General features: G+C 40.6%; 1 protein-coding gene across 2 annotated transcripts in view; it reads right to left on the bottom strand.

Moving 5' to 3' along the window:
• LOC137975539 (MAM and LDL-receptor class A domain-containing protein 1-like) overlaps nt 1–25,000 on the bottom strand; it is a 120,800-nt gene that overhangs the window by 47,241 nt on the left and 48,559 nt on the right. For both annotated transcript variants that reach the window (XM_068822650.1, XM_068822651.1), the window contains exons 12-16: nt 16,097–16,276; nt 14,955–15,101; nt 13,504–13,745; nt 13,264–13,363; nt 47–226 (exon numbers count right to left, since the gene is read on the bottom strand). In XM_068822650.1, coding sequence (XP_068678751.1) covers nt 47–226; nt 13,264–13,363; nt 13,504–13,745; nt 14,955–15,101; nt 16,097–16,276 — 849 coding nt within the window. The remainder of the gene's footprint in view (nt 1–46; nt 227–13,263; nt 13,364–13,503; nt 13,746–14,954; nt 15,102–16,096; nt 16,277–25,000) is intronic.

Genomic DNA, 25,000 nt, shown 5'->3' with positions numbered 1-25,000 from the left:
GTGAATATCGTTGTACTTTTAATTACTATGTCGTTGAAAGGAGTACCTAGCCCGCAACGCTTTTGTCTACAGCCTCGGACTTCTGAACTATTTCCTTGGCAATCTTTCCCGCCATTCTTCGGAGCTGGGTCATCGCATATTCTGGTTCTGTTTTGCACTCCATGGTCACATGTCACGCTACAGGACGACCACGAGGACCATCTACTCCAGTGCCCATCTACGGGAACTGAAAAATATCAACAAATTGCAGAAAAGAGCTCAGTGTCGAATGTCTTGCAATGAATTATTTTATCATTTGATTGGTAGGAACCCGGGAGCATCCTGAATGTTTTTAGAATATGGCCGACGTCACACGAGTGAGTGTTTTGTCCATTCCCCGAATTTTATTGAAAACTGCTGGAATGAACGCGATCAGAAATCTTACGGGGCATTAAGCACAATATATTTTTAATTTTGTATTTTATTTTTTCCTCCATTCATCATGTTACAGTATATTAGGATATACGAAAGAAGAAACTAGTTAAGGCCCTCAAATACCTTCTATTAATGTAACATTTTTTTAAGTGCGTTTTTAAAAAGACTTTTACATGAAGTACTACAAACGGAAAAAGGGAGGTCATTCCAATAAAATTTACCAACAACGGTGGGACAAAACTTCCTTATATCGATTCTAAAGTGAGGAACAAATAATTGTTGGGTAGATGCAGTTCGTGTAGAATAATTATGATGCTCAGATACGAAAGAAAATGAAAAATTGCAAGGCTTATTACTGGGTTGCCTATGGCAAACCCAGTCGAGGTCTGCGTTTAGTTTGTTGGTTTATTTTATTTTATTTATTTTATTTATTTTTTTTTTTTTTCCGTGTCGGTAAAAGTCTTGCCTGTCACTCCCCTGGTAAGTGGTGTCTTTGTGCATAGAGCCTTCTGCACGCATTTTCTTAGGATCGAGAGGGTAGTGGAACTGCGTAGATTTCTCTGGTGGACACAGTAGAATCATTTACTTAGCCTGCAATGGCGTCGAAAGTCATGTAACGCGAATGGCGTTTTAGTGGATCCTTAAACAAAATATACCCTTATGGAGCTCAATAATGGAAAGTCAGTTGGATAAACTAGGCAGGAATCTCAAAAGCAACGAGTACTGGACTTCGACAACAATCTATCGCCCGTCGAGACGAAATCAAAGTGAGCTGTTGAGTTTCTTGTCTTGATTGAGTTTCTTGTCTTCACGCACGCAATGAAATAGGAAGAGGTTTTCGCCTCTAAGAGCAAATATGTTGTTTGTTTCAATAAATTGGCTTAACTGCAGAATACCCTGCCATTTTGAAGCTGCACCTCTGAAAAGGCTGGATACGAGGATACGCAGTCGAAAGTACCATCCCTCCCCAGGTAAACTTTTAACTATATTGAGAAGTGGATACGCGGATACGCGGATACGCAGTGGAAATCATGGATACCCGGATACGTGGATACGCGGACATCACACATGGGAACTGGATACCAACTTCGTGTAACATACTTCAAAATACTCTGTAGTATATGCATGGATATGTGGATACACGGATACGCAGTGGAAAATACTTCACGTATTGTTTCAGTGATTAGGCCAAAGCACTCTCGTAGAATTTTAGCTTTTATTTTACGCTTCGGTTAGCTACACTTTTTCACGAGATCGTGTGAAGAAGAAAGCACTCGTTTACCGATTAAGCCTAAGCGCTCGTTTCAGTGATTAGGCCAAAGCACTCTCGTAGAATTTTAGCTTTCATTTTACGCTTCGGTCAACTACACTTTTTCACGACATCGTGTGAAGAAGAAAGCACTCGTTTACTGATTAAGCCTAAGCGCTCGTTTCAGTGATTAGGCCAAAGCACTCTCGTAGAATTTTAGCTTTCATTTTACGCTTCGGTTAACTACACTTTTTCATGAGATCGTGTGAAGAAGAAAGCTGTAAACACTCGCTTCAGTGATTAGGCCAAAGCACTCTCGTAGAATTTTAGCTTTCATTTTACGCTTCGGTTAGCTACACTTTTTCACGAGATCGTGTGAAGAAGAAAGCACTCGTTTACTGATTAAGCCTAAGCGCTCGTTTCAGTGATTAGGCCTAAGCAATCTCGTAGAATTTTAGCTTTCATTTTACGCTTCGGTTAACTACACTTTTTCATGAGATCGTGTGAAGAAGAAAGCTGTAAACACTCGCTTCAGTGATTAGGCCAAAGCACTCTCGTAGAATTTTAGCTTTCATTTTACGCTTCGGTTAACTACACTTTTTCACGACATCGTGTGAAGAAGAAAGCACTCGTTTAATGATTAAGCCTAAGCGCTCGTTTCAGTGATTAAGCCTAAGCACTCTCGCGAAATTTTGCGGTTTGGTTCTCACAATATATTTAGAAGTTTAATTGGGGAGGGGTGGTATTTTCGACTGCGTATCCGCGTATCCACTTCACAATAGGCCATTTCCGAGTTCATGTCTGCCTCCTCTTCAAAGCGAGTATAAGTGCGAAGTTTTTGTGATGGTAATTAGTTCTACTTTACATATGAATGAAAACTAATTTTCATAAGAAAAACTTCGCACTTAGACTCGCTTTAAAGAGGAGGCAGACTTGAACTCGGAAATGGCCTATATACTTAGAAGTTTACTTGGGGAGGGGTGGTATTTTCGACTGCGTATCCGCGTATCCGCGTATCCACCTCACAATATACTTAGAAGTTTACTTGGGGAGGGGTGGTACTTTCGACTGCGTATCCGCGTATCCGCGTATCCACTTCACAATATACCTAGAAGTTTACTTGGGGAGGAGTGGTATTTTCGACTGCGTATCCGTGTATCCGCGTATCCACTTCACAATATATTTAGAAGTTTACTTGGGGAGGAGTGGTATTTTCGATTGCGTATCCGTGTATCCGCGTATCCGCGTATCCACTTCACAACATACTACTTAGAAGTTTACTTGGGGAGGGGTGCTACTTTTGACTGCGTATCCGCGTATCCAGCCTTTTCAGAGGTGCAGCTTCAAAATGGCAGGGTATTCTGCAGTTACTCCAATAAATTTTTCGCTGGAAAAGGATTCTGTGGTATTTTCTGCTTTTGTGAATTATAATATCACGTTGTGTATTGAATTTTCGAGCTTAAGGTTGAAATGTGATATCGGAGAAGTTTTTTAGTATTGCTCTGTAAGCAGGAAGGGTTCACAGGCCTGTTGGAAGCGTGCTTGAGTTTCAACAAAATGAGCCCCAAAATCAGTGAAAACTTGTGACGCAGATGAATAATAAAGTAGCTGCTATTTCTAAAATGATGGAATTACCTGGTGATAAATAACGTCGTACGCGTCTTGGAGAGTAAATTTTGACTTTGCATAAACAAGAGTTGGGCGATTGTGATCTTTGTTTTGACTTCGCTCATTTCATTGTCAAACTTTATAACACTTGACAGAAAAAGAAACTTACAAAAACCCGGTATCTTGCCATCATTTGACACAGATGCTTCACTGTTTGGCGAGTAAACATGCCGCGGTAACTTAATCACGGCGCCCGCTGAATTCAGGCGATGTCACTTTCGATTTTGCAATTTACTTGATCGTAACAAAAATCTCCCAAAATGTTTGTCGCTGATCGTAACTTTTTATATTCTATATTCACGGTTCAAAATTAATGTTGTTTTCATGTCGTAAATATTTTATTCTCGATCGACCGTCCCGGAAACTTCCTTCTGCTCTTTCTAAAAACTGTGTATCAATAATTATTTGCTTTTTCATCAATATTTGTTTTGCATAAAGCAAGCTAACAAAATCTGTACCTTGCTGTGTTCGCATTTGTTAGCGTTAATAGTATTTTCGGACAGATGCTTCTGTTTTTTATGAGGGGTTTATTGTTTTGGTCTCCCATCCTAACACTAACCCCGCTGAACCCCTAGGGATTAACTTCAGGGAAGTTTTGTATTACAAAGCTGTCAGATGCTCAGAGGGCACACTCGAGGTGAAAAGAAGTTGTGAGGGAACTTGAAAATTATCAACATGTCAGCCCAGAAGCCAATGTTTCTCGCTTCTCTTTTATTTGTTATTCCTCAGAGACTGGAATGCTGTATTTCAATACCACACAATTCAGTGCCTTCTGATTTTCTGTAGCACGTACTACAGGCAACCCAGTGTATGCTTCACGGAAGCATCTCGTTAGTATAATTTTCAGCAGTGAATATTTAACAATTATTCGCCGAAGGCGAAGTGATTATCAGTGAATATTCACCGAGACGAAGTCGAGGTGAATATTCACCGATAATCACTGAGCCTGAGGCGAATAATTGTTGCGTTCGACAATAGGAGAACGCATACTAATCGGGTCAATCCCGCGGGTTTATGTCCCGCGATTTTCCGATGCCATAAAATTTCATGGTTTGGACGCCATCTTGGACTGGCTGGCTGCGTGGCACATATGGCCTCGATTTCATGTGAAATGTTTTGACCGCCGGGAACTGGTATCTTGAACGTGCAGTTAAATTACTCATGGTATTTTGGCATTGCGGTTACTGTTTCCACAAGGTAAGCGAATTTTGTTTTACTTATTCGAATTTCCATTAACAAATATGGCTAAGGCTACTTATCAGAATATCAGAAAGCTATGCAGTAGTGTGTTTTCTAGGAAATAGACGCTGAAATTCGCCCCGGCTACGATAGCGAGTTGTGATGCATCAATTCAGCTGCTTTTCTCAGGAGATTCAACTTCTCTTCGTGCTCAGACTGTTGAGACTCGATCAGTATATTGCCTTCAGCCAATGAGCGAAAAGACATTTTTATTAATGGACCACTAAATACATTGACACGTTCAGTTATCCAAGTTTCTTATTCAATTGCGAATGACACGTTCAGTTATCCAAGTTTCTTATTCAATTGCGAAATAGTTAAACATTATCCATTTGTTTAATTTTCTACTATTTCTTTTGGCCACTGTGATTGTATCAACATCTTGAACTATTAAAACTGATTGTTGTGTTCAACTTTGCAACTGCTTTATGACACTGACTGAAAGCAGCCCAAAATCCCCTTTCCCAGGATCCTTCTCTCAATCAATATAATAAATTTTTCGGGAGCTACAGATCGAACGCACTTTTTACTGGGTTGCCTATGGCAAACCAGTCGAGGTCTGCGTTGATTTTGTCGTTTTTACTGGGTTGCCTATGGCAAACCAGTCGAGGTCTGCGTATAGTTTGTTTGTTTTCTTTTTTTTCTTTTTTTTAGTTTTCTTTTTTTTTTTTCCGTGTCGGTAAAAGTCTTGCCTGTCACTCCCCTGGTAAGTGGTGTCTTTTTGCATAGAGCCTTATGCGCGTTTTTTCTTAGGATCGAGAGGGTAGTGGAACAGCGTAGATTTCTCTGGTGGACACAGTAGAATCATTAACTTAGCCTGCAATGGCGTCGAAAGTCATGCAACGCGAATGGCGTTTTAGTGGATCTCTAAACAAAAGACTAACAAAATATACCCTTATGGAGCTCAATAATGGAAAGTCAGTTGGATAAACTAGCCATGAATCTCAAAAGCGACGAGTACTGGACTTCGACAACAATCTATCGCCCGTCGAGACGAAATCAAAGTGAGCTGTATTTACCTGAAGTACATGGTAATTTGACACAATTGAGTTTCTTGTCTTCACGCACGCAATGAAATAGGAAGAGGCTTTCGCCTCTAAGAGCAAATATGTTGTTTGTTTCAATAAATTTTTCGCTGGAAAAGGATTCTGTGGTATTTTCTGCCTTTGTGAATTATAATATCATGTTGTGTATTGAATTTTCGAGCTTAAGGTTGAAATGTGATATCGGAGAAGTTTTTTAGTATTGCTCTGTAAGCAGGAAGGGTTCACAGGCCTGTTGGAAGTGTGCTTGAGTTTCAACAAAATGAGCCCCAAAATCAGTGAAGAATTGTGACGCAGTTGAATAATAAAGTAGCTGCTATTTCCAAAATGATGGAATTACCTGGTGATAATAACGTCGTACGCGTCTTGGAGAGTAAATTTTGACTTTGTATAAACAAGAGTTGGGCGATTGTGATCTTTGTTTTGACTTCGCTCATTTCATTGTCAAACTTTATGACACTTGACAGAAAAAGAAACTTACAAAAACCCGGTATCTTGCCATCATTTGACACAGATGCTTCACTGTTTGGCGAGTAAACATGCCGCGGTAACTTAATCACGGCGCCCGCTGAATTCCGGCGATGTCACTTTCGATTTTGCGATTTATTTGTGCAGCCAAAACGTACAATAACAAAATTGAACGTTGCAAAAATCCCCCAAAATGTTTGTCGCTGATCGTAACTTTTTATATCCTATATTCACGGTTCAAAATAAATGTTGTTTTCATGTCGTAAATATGTTAATCTCGAGCGATCGTCCTGGAAACTTCCTTCCGCTCTTTCTAAAAACTTTGTATCAATATTTATTTACTTTTGCATCAATATTTGTTTTTGCATAAAGCAAGCTAACAAAATCTGTACCTTGCTGAGTTCGCATTTGTTAGCGTTAATAGTATTTTCGGTCCGATGCTTCTGTTTTATGAGGGGTATATTATTTTGGTCTCCCATCCAAACACTAACCCCGCCCAAAAGGGCTGAACTTCAGTGAACTTCGGTATTACAAAGCTGTCAGATGCCTAGAGGGCACGCTTAAACTTGTGGTCAAAAGAAGTTTATCAACATGTCAGTCCAGAAGCCAGTGTTTCTCACTTCCCATTTATTTTCTTCAATCTTTCTGGGTTTAGTACTTTGCTAGTAACCACATGTCTTCTCAGACTATTTACCCAAGACTTCTACCATGGCACTACAATGATAGACAATACCAAAACAATATCGTGCACTGTTAGAGCTACATATTACGCAAGGACAGGTCTGTTTCGTCGTACGAACGTGTGAGGACCTGTGAGCCAAAGGGCCTCGTCTGGTATGACTTCTTAATGACCGCCCAACTTGGAAAAAATTGTCTGGAACGGTGCACGTACCACAGGCAACCCAGTGTACCCTCACGGAGGGTCTAGTCTAATCTTTGATTACTACTAGTTTTAGTACTTATTCGGCTAAAAGCCGAGACCCCAAACTTCTTACGGAAAAAATCAACTTGATTGACACGAATTGTAAATGCATAATACTCGGCTATAAGCCGAGACCCATTTTAGGTCTTGATGTGTATTATCGACTATGGAATTTTCGTAATTTAAAATACAAATTGTACTCAAAGCAATCAAATGAACACGAAAGATAAGAAACAAACAAGCGACATGCATATGATCGTGAAACAATTACTGACCTCACAGGAAACGTGTCTTCGTACAAGCGAAGCGTTTTATAAAACGTTATTCGAATGGAAACCTTACAACCTCCCCTTTAAACTTAAAATAGTCGCCGAACCAGAAGCTGTAGAAAATAACTCCGAGATCGCCGGAGAATACGACATCAGCGAGTCGATGGTTCCGTCGCTGGAGGAAAGATAAGGCAAATCTGTTCAACGGGGAGCTTATCGGGGAGCGTATCCCAAGCTCAATCAACGACCTTTGGCGTGGTTTTCAAAGCAAAGAATTCAAGGTAATATTTTCCCTTTAATGCATACGGCTTTTTTGCTTGGAAAATGTCGCTACAAGAAGCAATCCACTTGTCTCAAGTTTGCTATGGTGTCAAGTAACAAGCTTGTTTACACGATCTGTGATGGTGCAATCTCGTTCCCAGACTCCTCATTCCTTCGATGGGTAAACCAGGCTTGGTGCGATATTCCCGAGAAGATGGTGAGGCGTTCGTTCAAGACTTGTGGCACCTCTATAGCGCACTCGACGGCACAGAGGACGATGTAATATTCCAGAACAAAAAAAAAGTGAAGACGAGGAAATGGACGACCAATTCGAGACAGACAACGAGGAAGAAGACGAGCAATAAGATCGATTCCGATCACACAACAACATCAACGGCTCCTTTACGAGCCACCAAGTAATAAAAGTCCACATTACACCAACAAGAACTTCTCTTCATTTTACAAGTAATTTAGTTCGGCGTGTAAGCGAATACACGTTCATTTGTTACTGTTTTAATTTGCTGAGAAAATTCTTTTTATCAAAAATACTCGACTATAAGCCGAGACCCCTTCCACGGCTTCAAATTTGCCCAAATTGAGTGAGGATTTGTGTAAAAATCGCTCGGCTTATAGCTGAATAAGTATGTGTAAATACACATGTCATTATTTCAAAAACAGAAAAAAAACAAACATTTCAAGGCGAAAATCATCTTCACTTACAGTGGCAAAACGATTGCTGGCAGCCATTTTGTCTGTCGAGGTGATTATCGGCTGATAATCCGAGATAGCGAGCCAATGAGAGCGCGCGATTTTGTATAATCACCTGTGTATTTATACAAAAAGAATTTAGTGTTATATTCATCGCGCTACCCGGTGAATATAACATTTTGGAGGCGCGGCTGCTAAGCCAATCAAGCACTTTTCGTGCCTTTTTATCTTGTTTTAGCCCGTTGTTTTGCACTTTCTTGATATTTACCGCTGAAAATTACGCTAAAACAATTATTCGCCTCAGGCTCAGTAAATATTGGGGAATATTTACCTCGACTACGTCTCGGTAAATATTCACCAATATTCACTTCGCCTTCGGCGAATAATTGTTAATTATCACAGATATGTTCATACATAAATAAACATGCATACAATTTAACAATACCACGAAACCTAAGTAAACCTAAATTTTCATAATGATGGGTAATTGAGTCTCGTATTGGAACATCATTCATTATTCTAACTAATTTATTCTGTAATCGGATAAGTTGAGATAACGGGCTGTCGTAGGTATCGCATATATGAGATATGGGTAGACAAGAGAATAATGAATATTAATTAAACACTGATTTCCTAAAATACGCTTAATCTTGGTCATTATATTAATATTCTTACTCACTTTATCGCAAACATATTAATCTATATGATTAAGCCAAGACAAGTGACTATCGATAAAAATTCCTAAGTATTTGAAACAGGAAACTTGCTCTAAGCACTGACCTGCCAACATTAATGGTGGTAATAGAGTATAGTTAACTTTCTTTCGAGGTTGAAGGACAATGTACTTGTTTTTTTTTTTTTTAAGTTTAAAGTTAGCTTAGTAGCACATAGCCAGTTATAAATGCTAGGTAATTCTAAATTTATTTGTAGTAGAAGTTCACCTATACTTATATCTGAAACTGCTAAAGAAGTATCATCAGTGAATAATCTCATAGCAAAGAAATTGGAAGAATGAGGGAAGTCATTTATATAAATCAGAAATAGTAGAGATCCTAAAATCGATCCATTTACAAAAACTCTTTCCTTTCCTTTACTAAGGTATGATTTAAACCAATTCATAAGTGAATTTTGAATACTATAGTATGATATAAATTTGGATAATAGTATCGAATGATTAACAGTGTCAAATTCTTTACTCAGGGCGAAAAATATTGTTACAACATAACTACCTTGATCAAGAGATGTAGATATTTCCTCAATAAAATCAACAAGGCAGTCCATTGTAGTATTACCTGGCTTAAAACCATACTGATTGGAAATTATAATATTTTCTACCGAAAAGTAATGCATAAGTTGGTTATACATTTCTCAAAAATTTTACTTAACACAGGAAGAACTGATACGGGTCTATAATTATCACAGAGTAAACGAGGACCCTGTTTAAAAATAGTTACCACTTAAGCAATTTTTAGATTATCTGGGAATACCCCTTGCTTAATAGATACGTTAATAATATATGTCACTAAGGTCGAAAGATCTGAAGTGCAGCCACAGATGGCCCAGACTAGGAGGGTAAAAAAATTATAAGGATTTGTATGGCAATCTCGATAACAAACTGAAAAAGATATTTACACGCAAAAGTTCTGAATAAAAGGCCGTACTTTATTGTCCTGGAGACTTACTCGCTTCTTGTGGGGTTATTTTCCTGATTGAAAACGATTTAATTAAGCGACTTCCCAACTTCCTGGGTTTTCACTTGTACACAATGGAAAGGCTGGAAAGTAATTTCTGGTTACCTCACATCTCGCCGATAAAATCACACTTCTCCGCAGTTACGCTCACACCGATGAATTTACTTCTCTTTACCCAAGTTTCAAGGTCCAACGAATATCCATTGCTGGGAAAAATTGAGATATATTTAAATATTCAAAATCCTTCGAGGCTCGTTAATAACGAATTTGGACACGGTTGGTCAACCGTTCACTTGAGCATCGATACGGTGAGAAGAAATCAGTGAACAGTTGACCAACGTCAAATCAACCAATCAAAAAGCGCCGATTTATAATTTTGACCCTCTTGGGGGAAATCTGCGCTTCTTGATTGGTTAATTTGATTTTGATCAAATTCCAATGATCGACCACTTCTGTCCCGATCATATGGCGATGGCAAAAACCTGAGCGAAGCTTGAAAATCGAGCAGGATTTTGAGGTTACACAGCCGTGTAAATGCGATGATTTTTGGCACGATGGTAGAAAAAGTATCAACATTTTACGTGCCCAAGGCTGGGAGGCGAGCGACCTTTAAAAGTGGGAGAAATTCGGCTAAATTCTTGAGGCACTTGGCCGTGAGCGGTCTTGGAAGCTGCACGCCTTGTCTATTTATATTGTATGTGACGACGCGTCGGGTCTGAAGGGGAAATCAAAGCGTCCCAAAAACCCATCAAATCACACAGGACAACGCAGAAAATTAATCCATAAAATGAATTTTCGAAAAGAAACGTCGCGATTTGTAGTCTTTATGGAACACTTTCTTGGATCAGTTGAATCGGCCGTTACAACTGTCTCAAAATAACGTGACGTCATGCGCTCTCGCATCCTTTGGGTTTGTCTGCCTGTGGTAACAGCTATAATTTCTCGATCTCCCATGATTAATTCAATCCCTCCTTATTGCATCATTAGTAGATTGGAGTTCTATAGCAATTGCATGCCAGAAAATGAAAAGTTTAATAACGTGATATTCACGGAAGTGTCTTCCGTTCTCCTCGAAAACCACAGCAAGCTGAGCTTTTCATCCCTCGTTCTCAGGGTCTCCACTGTCGTTGAGACAAAGAGACCCTGGGAAGGAGGTTGTCATCGAAAGCTTAAAGGCAGACCGAAACATCCAGTCAAGGTGCACGTGTGGGCCGGAATCTCCAAGAAGGGGCCGACGCAAATTACAATATTCGAAGGAACATGGACGCGCAGTTTTGTGTCTCCGAGATGCTCAGCAACGGGCTGCTTCCATTTATCCGCGATAACTTCCACGATGGTCACCGCTTTCAACAAGACAATGATACAAAGCATACAAGTCGCCTTGCTAGAAGCTTCATGGAAGATAATGGAATATATTGGTGGAAGACTTTCCCTGAATCTCAAGATCTTCACCCGATTTAATTGCTTTGGCACGAACTAAAGCATTTCCTTGGGAACCAAGTTAAGTGTCGAAAACAAAAGAAGAGCTCATGGAGGGCATCGAAACATTTTGGAGCGAGAAGGTAGACGCGGAGAAGTGTTCGAGATACATCGGGTATTTGCAGAAGGTGTTGCCAGTCATTGTTGAGCGGGAAGGAAAAGCACCCGGCTATTAGCAACTAAGAACTGTAGTAAAAATACAAGGAGGAATTACGTTTTTGCAGCACGTGCTTAACTCACGAACACAAAAAGGTCTGTTGGAAGCGTGCTTGAGTGTCAATAAAATGAGCCCCAAAATCGGCAAGAATTTGTGACGATGATTAATAATAAAGCAACTGCTATTGCCAAAACGATGGAACTATACCTGGTGATAAATAACATCATCTAGGAGAGTAAAACGATGGTCAAACTTAAGAGTTGGGCGATGGTAATCTCTGTGTTGAATTCGCACATTTCTTGTCAATCTTTAAATCACTTGAAAGAAAACTTCCTTTTGCTCTTTCTGAAAGCTCTGCATCAATATTTATTTACTTTTGCATCAACATTTGTTTTGCATAAAGCAGGCTTACAAAACCGGTACCTTGCTTAGTTCTCATATTTGAGCGTGAAATTAAAATTTTTGGTCCTATTTATTGTGACGGAAAGTCGTATATTTTGAGGTCACCCATCCAAATGCTAATCCTGCCGGACAGGACTTTAGTGAACTTTTGTGTTAGAACGCTGTCAGATGCTCAGAGTACACACTGGGATCTTGAAATGATCAACATGTCAGCCTGGAAGCCAATGTTTCTCGATTCCCTTTTATTTCCTTCAATCTTTTTGGGTTTAGTGTTTTACTAGTAACCACAGGTCTTCTCAGGGTGCTATTCACCTAAGACATCTACCATGGCACTATAATGATATACGGTACCAAAACAATATCGTGTACTATTAGAGCTACATATTACGCACAGATACCTTGAATCTCCTGGAAGACAAAACGCAGCTCAGTTGACAATTTTACAGCGCTGCAATGTTACTGCCCTGCCGCACATACGCAATGCGTGCCTATTTTTTTTTTTTTTAAGTGTAACTGTGGTCGTGTAAGAAATTATCGTTAATAAAAATGAACATGTTAGTGCGCACAAGTACATGTATTCTCAAAAAATAAGCAAAAATAATCTCATAGTGTAGTTTTCCTTGAATAAAAAAATCTCAAAAATACAAGACTTGAAGCTAGTAAGATAAGACAAAGCCGCGATAGACCGGCATATCGTCATAATTTACAAAAAAAAAGAAAAGTTAAGATGTCATACGAACAACCACACGCCTTTCCGCGCACAACTTTTTCTATGAAGTGAACTGATGGAAAAACGTATTCCATGTAAGTTTTGGGGGCATAAAGTACAAAAAACCCTGTCCAACTAGCTTTTGTGTGAATACACAGGAGAGGGCTAATTAAATATTCAAGTTAAAATCAACAAGAGGCAAAAAGCGACCGATCAATGATATCGCGAAACTTACAACGCTAGGTTGACACTTTATTTTCAAAAGTACGCAAAATAATTCAACGAAGAAACTTACATGCCTTGCCAGAGTTTCTGACGAACGCGAAAAATGATGGAAACCAACAGTAAGATAAAATAATACCCGTAAAATAGACAGGAAAGACAGGAAGAGACGCGTGAAAAATTAATCACGCGAAAACTCTTTTGTTTTCTCGACTCGAGGGTCTCGAAAATTGTCTCGAAAACTTCTCGAAAGCCCTTGAACGTCTCAAAACTCAACTCGAGCCTCGATGTGCGAAGTTTTCGAGAATGGAGTATCGAGAATCGACTTTTGCGGATCAAGCTTCGAGGGACTGTCAACTTACCTTTGCACGGTACTTTAGGTGCCTTGCAATCGTTAAAAAATATGTCGTCCACACCAATGTCACCTCTGAAGTCAGGACCACGCACACCCTCAAAAGTAACCTGAAAATTAAACAAAAGAAGCTTTGAGAAAAGAGAGAAAGTAGAAAGAAACAATCATCGTCATCGTCGTCACTGTCCAGCTGTGAAAGCGCAGGCGACCAGATAATAAGACAAACATCAAGTGAAACTCGTTGCGATACCTGGAATTCTTGATCGCTTTGAATTTCAACACTAGCTTGGCTCCATTTATCTCCCTGTTCGCCACTTTTTCTCCAAACAACACTGCCATTGACTATCACTCGTAGTTCCCCTATTCCGCCCCCAAGCATGTGATGCCAGAAGGTGAGGCATTGACAGGACCCAGCGGGAAAGACTTTGCTAGAGAAACAAGATGTTTCTCCAGGCTCTGCAGGGTTTGAAGCCTCGAAATATAAATAATTACCTGAGTGGGGAATTTAAAGAGAAGTAGGAAATGAGTTTAACAAAGACATCTCTGCCTGCATTGCTTTAAAATTTTCCCTTACTGTAGAGCATTAATAGAAATTTCCGTTCATACAAAGAGGCTGTACATGCATGAAAGACTTAAATTTGAACTGAATATAGAAGCATGTTAGCATCTCATCAATACTAATACTACTGCTACTGCTACTGCTACTGCTACTGCTACTGCCACTGCGTGCTGCTGGGAGTCGAACCTAGGTCACATTGGTGCGAGGTGAGTCACTGCGCCAGTCCTGCCTGTAGTGTTTGTGAAGTACACTTTGTCATAGGAAACATAAAGTACTCAGGCGAGCGGAGTTGTAGGGAAGTTGAAGCATGGCAGATTCTATTCGCTTGCATTGTTGGGATACAACATTTGCTGTTCATTGCAGTTAATAACGTTACTTGAGCAGCAACGAAAAGAAAACAAAAAGTAGTAAATATACAAGTAAGTAAGTAAGTAAGTAAGTAAGTAAAACCTGTATTTAAGTGTCAATGTATTTAGCCCAGATGGACTAATTGGGGACACCAATAAAATAGCAACACTAATTGACTCATGGTACTTATGGAATTTGACTATTTACAGGAAATGGGCAAAGACTTAATGAGTATAAGAGATCCTGTGTTAACTTATGTACAAAATAAAATTGTACCAATAAAAAAATAAAAAATATAATGATTCTATTGGCTACAAAGATTACGGCAATTGCTGTTGTGGGTTAAAATGTCTGCATGATTTAGTTTTGTTTTTTTTTTTTACAAAAAACGGGTAAACTGGGGCAAATCCTTGGCGTTTAAGTCTTATTTTTTAGGCTTTCTCTGTGTCACTACTCAGGTAACATTCGTAATTGCCATGTTGAAAAATGTGAACATTCTCCTATTCACATTTCAAATATATGCCATTCACATATGTATAGCCTCTTCATATCTACAGGCTCTGCTATAGGGGAATCTTTTTTAGGTTTTTTGCGTCAATAGCATAGGGCTATCGTTTTCTAATCAGTCAGCCAAAAATAAAGTACTGAATAGTGAAGTCCATTCCATAATGAGCTTCTCTGAAAATTTGAACGTAGTACACCAGATAATCTCTGAGCAATGATGCTTTGAAAATTCAAAATTTTAATGAGGGACAAAATGCCAACAAAGATTCCATTTCAAAATCCTGACTCACCCAAACCAGATGTGTGGTCTCCCTGTGGACCAGTGCTTGGGCTGCTTGTGTTTCCAGTATGTAGTTTCCAATAAGGACAGCAATTGGACTGTTGGCAGAAAGTCCAGTGACACATTCCACCCGCTTCAAACTCGCAATCATTTGGACCTGAATTTTATTTCAAAGAAATCAAACTCAGGCAAACCAATTGGTTCATATATGCTTGCGTCCATGAACTCCTCAATGCATTGAATTATGAACTGATTTCCTGCCAAAACCTCAGGGCTTTGCACTCGGAAAAATTATCAACAGAGCCGGTAACCACCATATGTAAAGCGCATTTACACAGAGCACTGTATCTTGATCATGTTAAATACTTATTTGCACCGAGTCGATTTTTGTGCGATTTTAAAGCTCGATTTTTTTTGCTTTTTTGCTGTCAGAGTTTGAGTTACTTTGTTGCATCTGCGATAGTATTCAGTTGAGGTTTCAAGATCATTTCTCTTCTTGCAAGTCCGTGTCGATGCGAAAATTAACTGCCCCTCTACTCCTCGCATCTCGTCAGTTTTGTCCATGCGAGCGATTGAGTTTTAATGAATACTCGGATTTTTTAGAGTCGGACTGGTTCCATAAGGTAGTTTAAGCAACGAAGACGGCTAAGGCAACGACTGCGCCACAAAGCAAAAATATTATTAGTGAAAAAGGAAATATAATTTCTGTGCATTTCTTTGCCGTAATCCACAAAACAACAACGTGAAATCATCAAATTTTAGGTTTTGATGACGACGTGAGCATACAGCAATAAACCATTCATTTTGTACCTGTACTTTAAAACCGTTCGTACCCATCAGAGTTTAATTTTGGAGTGACGTTTTAGTCAACGGTGCCGTTGTCCTTGGTTAAACTTGACTTTTATAGTCGATATTTTTTTCATTTGCAGAGACCTTTTGTCGCGTGCGGGACTCTAAGGTTCTGAGAAAGTTAGTGAAACTTGGCTTGGCAGTCCTATACACAACAAATTTCAAATACTCTCAGTTGAAAGCATGGACAAAAGACTATGCATTCAAGAAGGCCGTTGTAATATGGATGCTGAAAGAAACTTCCCTCTCATTAAATGAATAATATCGTTGCACTTTTAATTACTATGTCGTTGAAAGGAGTACCTAGCCCGCAACGCTTTTGTCTACAACCTCGGACTTCTGAACTATTTCCTTGGCAATCTTTCCCGCCATTCTTCGGAGCTGGGTCATCGCATATTCTAGTTCTGTTTTGCACTCCCTGGTCGCATGTTACGCTACAGGACGACCACGAGGACCATCTACTCCAGTGCCCATCTACGGGAACTGAAAAATATCAACAAATTGCAGAAAAGAGCTCAGTGTCGAATGCCTTGCAATGAACTATTTTATCATTTGATTGGTAGGATCCCGGGAGCATCCTGTTTAGTTAACAGACACACAAAAAGAATGTTTTTAGCATATGGCCGACGTCACACGAGTGACTGTTTTGTCCAATCCTCGAATTATATTCTTGGCTTGCACTCACGTGGTTAGACGGCCATATTGGTGAACAAAACAAGAGGAAAATGTCGCTCGTGTTTTGCATAATAATAGAGGCAAATTCCCAAAAGACTTTTTCGCTATTGTTCAGTACACCAACATGGCTGCCATAACGTTAAGTGCAAGCCAAGGATTAAAAACTGCTGGAATAAAGGCGATCAGAAATCCTACGGGGCTTTAAGGCACGACATTTTTGTATTTTTGTATTTTATTTTCTTCCATTCATCACGTTACAGTATATTAGGATATACGAAAGAAGAGAGTCTTTAAGCCTTAAAATACCTACGAACAGAAAGAGGGAGGTCATTCCAATAGTATTTACCAACAACGGTGGGACAAAACTTCCTAATATTAATTCTAAAGTGAGGAACAAATAATTGTTGGGTAGATGCACTTCGTGTAGAATAATTATGATGCTCAGATACGAAAGATAATGAAACATTACAAGGCTTATTATCACAGATATGTTCATACATAAATAAACATGTATACAATTTAACAATACCACGAAATTTAAGTAACCTAAATTAACATAATAAATCTCTTAAAGGAACATCATTCATTACTCTAACTACTTTATTCTGTGATCGGATACGTTGAGATAACGGGCTGTCATAAGTATTTTTCCCATAGGAGACATGCATATATGAGATATGGGTAGACAAGAGAATAATAAATATTAATTAAACACTGATTTCCTAAAATATGCTTAATGTTGGTTATTATATTAATATTCTTTCTCACTTTATCACAAACTTCAAAAACTCATTAATAATTCATCAAGTGATAAACCAATTGCGTGCCCGCATTTAGGTCACATGGATCCACCTTGATACCGCGGTAAAAAACAGCGTGTTTGGATATCCAAACACGAGTGCAGCAATTTACAACTTCAACAAAACTTTATTACTTCTCTTGTTTTCTGTTTACATTTACGTTTACAGTGCAATTCTCTTGTCTTTGTACCGTGTACTTTTAGGCTTGGACTGTACAAGCAAAGAATCTTCTTCTTGCACCCTTTTGGGCGGTCGAAACCGGCAAAATTTATCCTCACCTATATAACCTGTCCATGTTTCGGAACTAGGTGGACGCCACTGAATGCAAATTGTGGCTACTTGTAATAAAACAAGCTTCAGTTCTGAAAAGCACGGACATTATCATCACAAACTGTGCGCTGATTAAACAAAAGAAAGCAAAAATCACATTCCTATGTGATTTTTTCTTTTTTTTTGTTCTTTTGTTTTCTTTTGTTTGCAATTAGGCGCCGATTGAGAAGCCATTTCAAAAACTCGTGCTTCGTATTTTACCGGGGTTTCCAAACACTTGAAAACAATAAAAGCCCTCGGCCTAACGGCCTCGGGCTTTCATCAGTTTTCTCGTGTTTGGAAACCTCGGTAAAACACTCGCACTCGTTTTTGAAACATTACATAATCTATATGATCATGCCAAGACAAGTGACTATCGATAAAAATTCCTAAGTATATGAAACAGGAAACTTGCTCTAAGCACTGACCTGCCAACATTAATGGTGGTAATAGATTATAGTTAATTTTCTGTCGAGGTTGAAAGACATTGTACTTGGTTTTTTTTTTAAGTTTAAAGTTAACTTATTAGCACATAGATAGTTATAAATGCTAGGTAATTCTAATTTTATTTGTAGTAGACGTTCATCTATACTTATTTCTGAAACTGTTAAAGACGAATCATCACCGAATAATCCCATAGAAAGGAAATTGGAATCCTGAGGAAGGTCATTTACATAAATCAGAAATAGTAGAGGTCCTAAAATCGATCCTTGTGGTACACATCAGGAATATGCATGGTAGTAGAAGTAACAGCATTTACAAAAACTCTTCGCTTTCTTTTACTAAGGTATGATTTAAACCACTTTACATGAGAGTTTTGAATACCATATCATAATTTGGATAATAGTATTGAATGATTGACAGTGTACCTACCTTGATCAAGAGATGTAGATTATATTTCCTCAATAAGATCAATAAGGCAGTCCATTGTAGTATTACCTAGCTTAAAACCATATTGATTGGAAATTATAATTTTTCTACTGATCGAAAAGTAATGCATAAGTTGGTTATACATAAATTTCTCAAACATTTTACTTAACACAGGAAGAACTGATATGGGTGTATAATTATCACAGAGTAAACGAGAACCCTGTTTAAAGATAGGTAATGGGAATACCCCTTGCTTAATAGACGAGTTAATAATATATGTCAAAGGTCGAAAGATCTTAAGTGCAGCCACAGGCAGCCCAGACTAGGAGGGTGAGAAAAAATATATAAGGATTTGTATGGGAATCTCGATAACAAACCGAAAAAGATGGTTACACGCAAAAGTTTTCAATAAAAAAGCCGTACTTTATTGCCGTGGTGATTTCGTCGCTTCTTGTGTGGTTATTTCCCTGACTGAATGCGATTTAAGCGACTTCTCAACTCCCCGGGTTGTCACTCGTACACACACACACAAAAAAAAAAAGGCTGGAAAGTAATTTCTAGCTTACCTCACATCTCGCCGATAAAATCACACTTCTCTGGCTTCAGTCACGTTCAAACTCCGGCGATGGCCACACGGATAAATTTACTTAAGGTCCAGCGAATATCCATTGCTGAGAAACAGCGATGAATATTCAAATATTCAAAATCCTTCAAGGCTCGCTTACAAGGAATTTGGACACGGAAATACCGGAGAAAACGTCTTAAGACCTCAAAATGAGACCCAAGGAGTTCTTTAATACTTTTAGGCCTTTCCTAAACAAAAAGGACCATACCCACAATACTGAAATCCATCTAAACGACAACGGGTCAAACGTCAGAAATCAATGCGAAGTTGCCGAAATACTAGCTGACTATTTTTCCACAATCGCTGAAGTAATCGTGGGTAAAAGCGCCGAACTTCAATCAATGGAGGACTTTTAATACCATCCCTGTGTTCAGAAACTAATGGCGGAAACTACAAACCTAACGCAAGGCATAGAAGTACAGCCTGTCACACAAATACAAGTTAAAGATTCCCTAGAGTTGCTTAACATCAACAAAGCCACCGGCTGCCATGGTATTCCCGGAATAGTACTTAAAATTGGAGCAAAGGAAGTCGCAAGGTCGCTTAAGACCCTCTTCAACTCTTGTATAAACAACAGAGTATGGACAAGCGAATGGAACTGTGGAGAAAAGGCACCTATTTATAAATCAAAAGAACGACAGACACTGTAAGGAAAACTGCAGACCTATCACAGTCTTACCTTGTGTCAGTAAAAGGTTTTTGAGCAGCTCGTCGGCGAGCAAATTACGGCTGGTTTCGACAAACACTTAAGTGTAAACTCATCGGCCTACCGCAAAAAATATAGCTGAGAAAACCACCCTCATCAACTTGGTGGAAGGGTGGAGAGAGGCCAGAGATAAACATCTTTTCGTAACCTTAATGTCGACCGATATGTCAAAAGCTTTCAATGACTCCTTTCATCCACTACTGCTGTTGAGAAAATTCAAAGCTTACGGCTTCCAGGATTATGTTATTGAAGTTCGGAAAAGCTAATTCACAACACTCATAATGATATGCGAGGTTAAAATAATTCAATAATGGGTTCTTTCATGGCTAGCCTAGCGGTCTCACGTGCGCTTACGTAATTACCGATAATAAATTCTGGTTTGGTGCGAAAATAAACCATTCTTGCTCAGTTTTTCAGCGGAGCCGCGAAGAGCTGGTCTCTTTTCTTTTGGAAGATACGACCCATGCGATTTTCTTGACGATTTCCTGATGGCTGAGGGTCAACCTCCGGAGCCGAACGTTCAGTTACTTGTCGATCCTATAGAGCCAGTCGTGAATCCACCGGTCGTGAACCCGCTAGTTGTGAATCCGCCGGTTGTGAATCCACCGGATGGCAACCAGAATGTTAATGTCGCTCAGCCTCAGGAGCTGGAGGTAGTTCTCTTTTAGTTGGTATGAATTTTTTCGTGGCATATTTCTCTTGTCTGTCGTATCTTTCAGGTTCTTCACACAGCATGGTGGAGACAATAACGGAGAGCTTTTTTGGCCCGATCGCAGCTTGTTGTCGAAATCTTTTCGAAGGATTGTCGGGCTATTCCGCGTGGCTAGTTAACAAACTGGCGTTCGGCGTCTGGCTTGTAGCTGGAGAAACGCCGTGGGTTCGCTTATTTTGTATTTCTTTCGGCCTTTGTGGTCGTTGGATGGTTACAAAACCGTATGAGCGAGATGGCCGATTTGTTCGGCGGTGGCTAGTTGACGGATTAGCGGTCGGCGTCTGGCTCTTGGCTAGAGGAACGCCGTGGACTCGCTTGTTTGTATTTTCTTCGGCCTTTGTGGTCGTTGGATGGTTACAAACCGTACAGGCGAGGTGGCCGATTTGTTCGGCGGTAGTTGGTTGACGGACCAGCGTTGGGCGTTTAGCTTTTAGCGAGAGGAACGCTGTGGACTCGCTTTTTGTACAAGCGATGTGGCCGTTTTGTTCGGCGGTGACATCTAGCTTTTCGCTAGAGAGACGCGGCCGTGAATTCGCTTATTTGTATTTCCTTCGGCCTTTTTTGCGGTCGTGGGATGGTTACGAATGGTGACAGCGAGATGTCATTTGTGTTTTGTCTTTTCCTTCGGCTGATGTGGCCTTTGGATGTTTGTTTTGAGTTATGCTAATGGATCATCGTTAATTGTTGAACGTTGCTAGGTCGTCTTACTTGTATTTTCTCCTTTGGCTGTGCCTGCCGAAGGATGTTTATACATGGTGACGCGAGAAGTTACGTGATGTTTTATGAGGCCTGTAATGAGGTTTTCTTTTCATGCATAACACCACGTGCTTCGCATATTGAGGTGGGCGGTGATTAAGAGTCTCTTTGTTCCTTCGCGGAGATTGCGTGAGGAGGTGAGACAGTTAAAACAGTCAGTGGAGGCAGTAACCAACGCGTCGCCTGAGAAGCTCGTGGAACAGATCTTGGCTTATGCTTCCCGCCCGTTGACAGAATTTAACAAGTATGAGGTGCTTGAGATGTTGGAGACTTTGCATAACAAGGCCGCTGACCGTAATCATGACAGGAAGAACTACTATCGGCTCGTTCATCAGTCGGCGAGGGAAAAGATGGAGTTGTCGAAGGACCACTTCAAGGACCTTGTTGTGCGCCTATTAGGAGACAAGGACCACGAGAGGGTCCTGGATATCGTTTCTAAAGTAGAAAAGAAGTCAAATCGCAAGAAGCTTCAAGCGAATGACAACAGGGGTGCTAGTGTGGCACGTCCGTCTCGTCTATTTTCTTTGCGATGTTATTTTTGTCATAGGCGAGGTCATATCAAAGCTGATTGTCCTGATTGATGTCCAAGCAGAGCAAAACGGATCCCAAATCAGACAAGTAGCTTGTGTTTAGATCTCGTTAGATCGCACTGGTGTTATAGGTTGACGGCCGCCTGGACAAGGCTGTGTGTTGTAATATTGCTTAATTCTTTGCGATAATAAACAAACTTTTGTGTTTATTGAATCAATCTAGTGCATATTTTACTCTGTTTATTTTGTCAACATAGTTATAACGACTTTGAAAAAGGGGTATCCTTGAGACAAGGGCCCTCCAGCCTCGCTGGTCTTAGCTGTTATTTCTCTGCTGACTTTGACGGGGTTGATTTTAATATGGTCTTAGATTTTTCGGCGATTCAGTGTTTTAAGGTATCTTCACTACCCCCCTTTTTTCTAGGGAAACATGTGGTGTTGGGAGAAATCTGACTCCTTTGACCTTCGACTTCAGGAATTACAAGGCAAAGCAATTGAGCTTCCAATGTCCTGGGTCGATTGTTTCGGTAACCCCGTCAAGGTCAGTGGAGAAGTGACAGCCTGTGACCGTGTTAGATTGCAGCGAATACAGAGGGGAGAGTTAATTGGTGATATTTCGGAGTTATTGTTCCGTGACCCAAATTGTTTTCGAGCTGGAGAATTGCATAACCATTTCGAGTATTGACAGTACATTGCGCGAGATAGCTCGTCACCCCAACAGGCACAGATTCTTGGGTGGATAAGGGACAAGGTCTCGATTAAGCCGTTTTTCAAGCATTTTAAAGGAAGTTTTAAAGGAGAATTGTTCGATTCAGACGAGCCTCCGATGAAGGTGTTTAAGAACAGTGTCTCTTGCAAGCCCTTTGTGTCATTTGTGGAGGAAACGTTAGTTTGAGATCTGGAGCTATTTTGCTGTTGGGGAGAGTGGGTGTGGTGGACCCTCCATTTATTGTGCTTCCCCTTACAGTTGTTGGCTAGTAATTTCCTTAGAGCTACAGGAATCCCTTGTTTGCTCTACATCGATGATCGACACAATGGCGAATTGCAGGTGGCACTCGATAAGGGGGAATACGCTACTATTAACACTGTTGATGATCGTCATCTTGCGGCGGCTAGGTCGGCTATATTTCTTGTTGCTTACCATCTTGTTAGCTTGGGCTATTTCCTTGGTTTGCAAAAGTCAATATTGTTCCCAAGTAAAGTGGTTCCCTACCTTGGTTTTTTAGCGGATTCTTCTAGGGACGTGTTCTCCTTGAAGCCGGAAAAGAAGGAGAAATTCTTGCAACTTGTCCGTGAAATACTCCATGCCTCTAAGGTTACGGTGAAAACCTTGCAACGCCTGGTTGGGAAATGTGTCTCGTTTAGTCTTGCAGTCCCTGCAGCCCAGTTGTTTACGAAGCAGATGAATGCAGCTATTGCCGGTGGCCAACGTACTCCCCACAGGCTAATACCCATCAGGGGGGATCTGCGTGAGGAGATCTCCCATTGGCTGTTTTTGGAAGGTTGGGATGATCCGGTAACATGGCGGGATGAGCGTCATATTCGTGTGTCTGTTGCAACTGATGCTTCCGCATCAGGCTGGGGTCCTATTTTGTTAGCCCCTCATCGTGAGGAAATATCAGATTATTGGACGCAAGAGCAGTGCAAATGGGGGATCGCCGCCAAGGAAGCTACTGCGGTCGACATGGCGTTAATGGCTTTTAAGGACAAACTGTTCAATGCTAGAGTTGACGCTTTTGTTGACAATAAGGCCGTTGTCGAGGCTTGGAACAACCAGGGTGGTAGAAGCTTGGAGCTTAATATGGCATTGAAACGGCTTTTCTTCACAACGTCGAAGCTTAGCTTATCACTGCACATGTTTTACATTCCGACTGGTCAGAATCCTGCTGATGCTCCATCAAGGCGCCTGTCCCACTCAGATAGTAAATTGTCGGATGGCTTGTGGCAGATTGTTCAGAAGGAGTTTGGTGGTAGGGAATGCCATACTTGCGACCTTATGGCCTTGGATTCGAATAGTATGACGGATGCGTACGGGTATTCTCTCCCTCATTTTACGCCGATTCCCTCTCCCGGATCGTCTGGTGTAAATCTCTTCACACAGGACCTTGCTTCCCTCGGAGCGCTTATGGCCAGACCATATGTTTTTCCTCCCATGGCTTTAACGGGTCCTGTCTTAAGATTCCTGCAGAGCTTTAAACAGTCGTGCACAGTAGTGGTGCTGGACGTGTTTCCCAAGAAGTACTGGTGGCCTCTCCTTATGAATAAAGCTGTAAAAAGTAGATGTCTGGCTGTTCGTGGCGATGGCAACACTCTCTTGGTCCCGTCCAAAAAGGGGTGGCTGCCCCCACAAGGGCAGTCCTTGAGATCTCTGGGTTTTTGCAGTGTGTTTTTAGGTGTGTCTTGACATACATTTTGATCTGTTGTGCTACTGGTTTGTGGTGTATGATAGGGTCTTCTTTTCTGGTTTGTAGGAGCTTCCAGTCATGGCAAAGCTGTTTGTCCAGTCGGTTAAATGCCCAGTCTGTGGACACGCTAATGATTTTGACTTCCGTTTTTGTCAACGTTGTGGCTACAAGCGAAAGGATATGACAACGCTTATCAAGGAACACTCTGATGTTATCGTTGACCTTGACGGAATTGAAGTGCGGTTGCAGCAGTTACTTCACTACGATCAGGCAACCAGTTATAAAAAGCAGAAGGATTCTCTTCAGAGGGAACTTGAGGCTTTTCTTGGTGCTCTGCCGGGTTTTGTTACTCTCGCGACAGTGACGCCTAGGGACTTGTGTCGCTTCCTGATCTTTAAAGACAAGTGTGGCAAAACACAGGTACACCTCAATACGTGTGAATTTCTGGGTCAGCGTGGTAACCAGTCGTGTGGCTGCCCCTTGAGATTGTCGTACAAGACTGTGGATTCTTACACAGGAAAGTTAAGATCGATTTTCCATTCCGTTGGTCGGGACGGAGAGTGGGACAAGCGGCTAGGTCTTGGTAATCCAGCCTCTGATAAATTGGTTAAGGATTACCTTCGTCTTGTTACGGCAGAGCAGTTACAGGCCCGTGTTACTCCAAAACAAGCCACGCCATTCTTTGTGGACAAATTGACTCAGTTATCGAAGTATCTTGAAGGCAAGCTAGCGAGATCAAAGTCGAAACTTGACCGTTTCATTATCGCACGTGACCAAGCTTATTTTAAGTTGGCGTTCTTTAGTGGGGACCGCCCAGGA

The sequence above is a fragment of the Montipora foliosa genome, chromosome 11 (genome assembly GCF_036669935.1).
Source record: "Montipora foliosa isolate CH-2021 chromosome 11, ASM3666993v2, whole genome shotgun sequence".
NCBI lineage: Eukaryota > Metazoa > Cnidaria > Anthozoa > Scleractinia > Acroporidae > Montipora > Montipora foliosa.
This window is presented reverse-complemented; position numbering and strand designations above follow the sequence as displayed.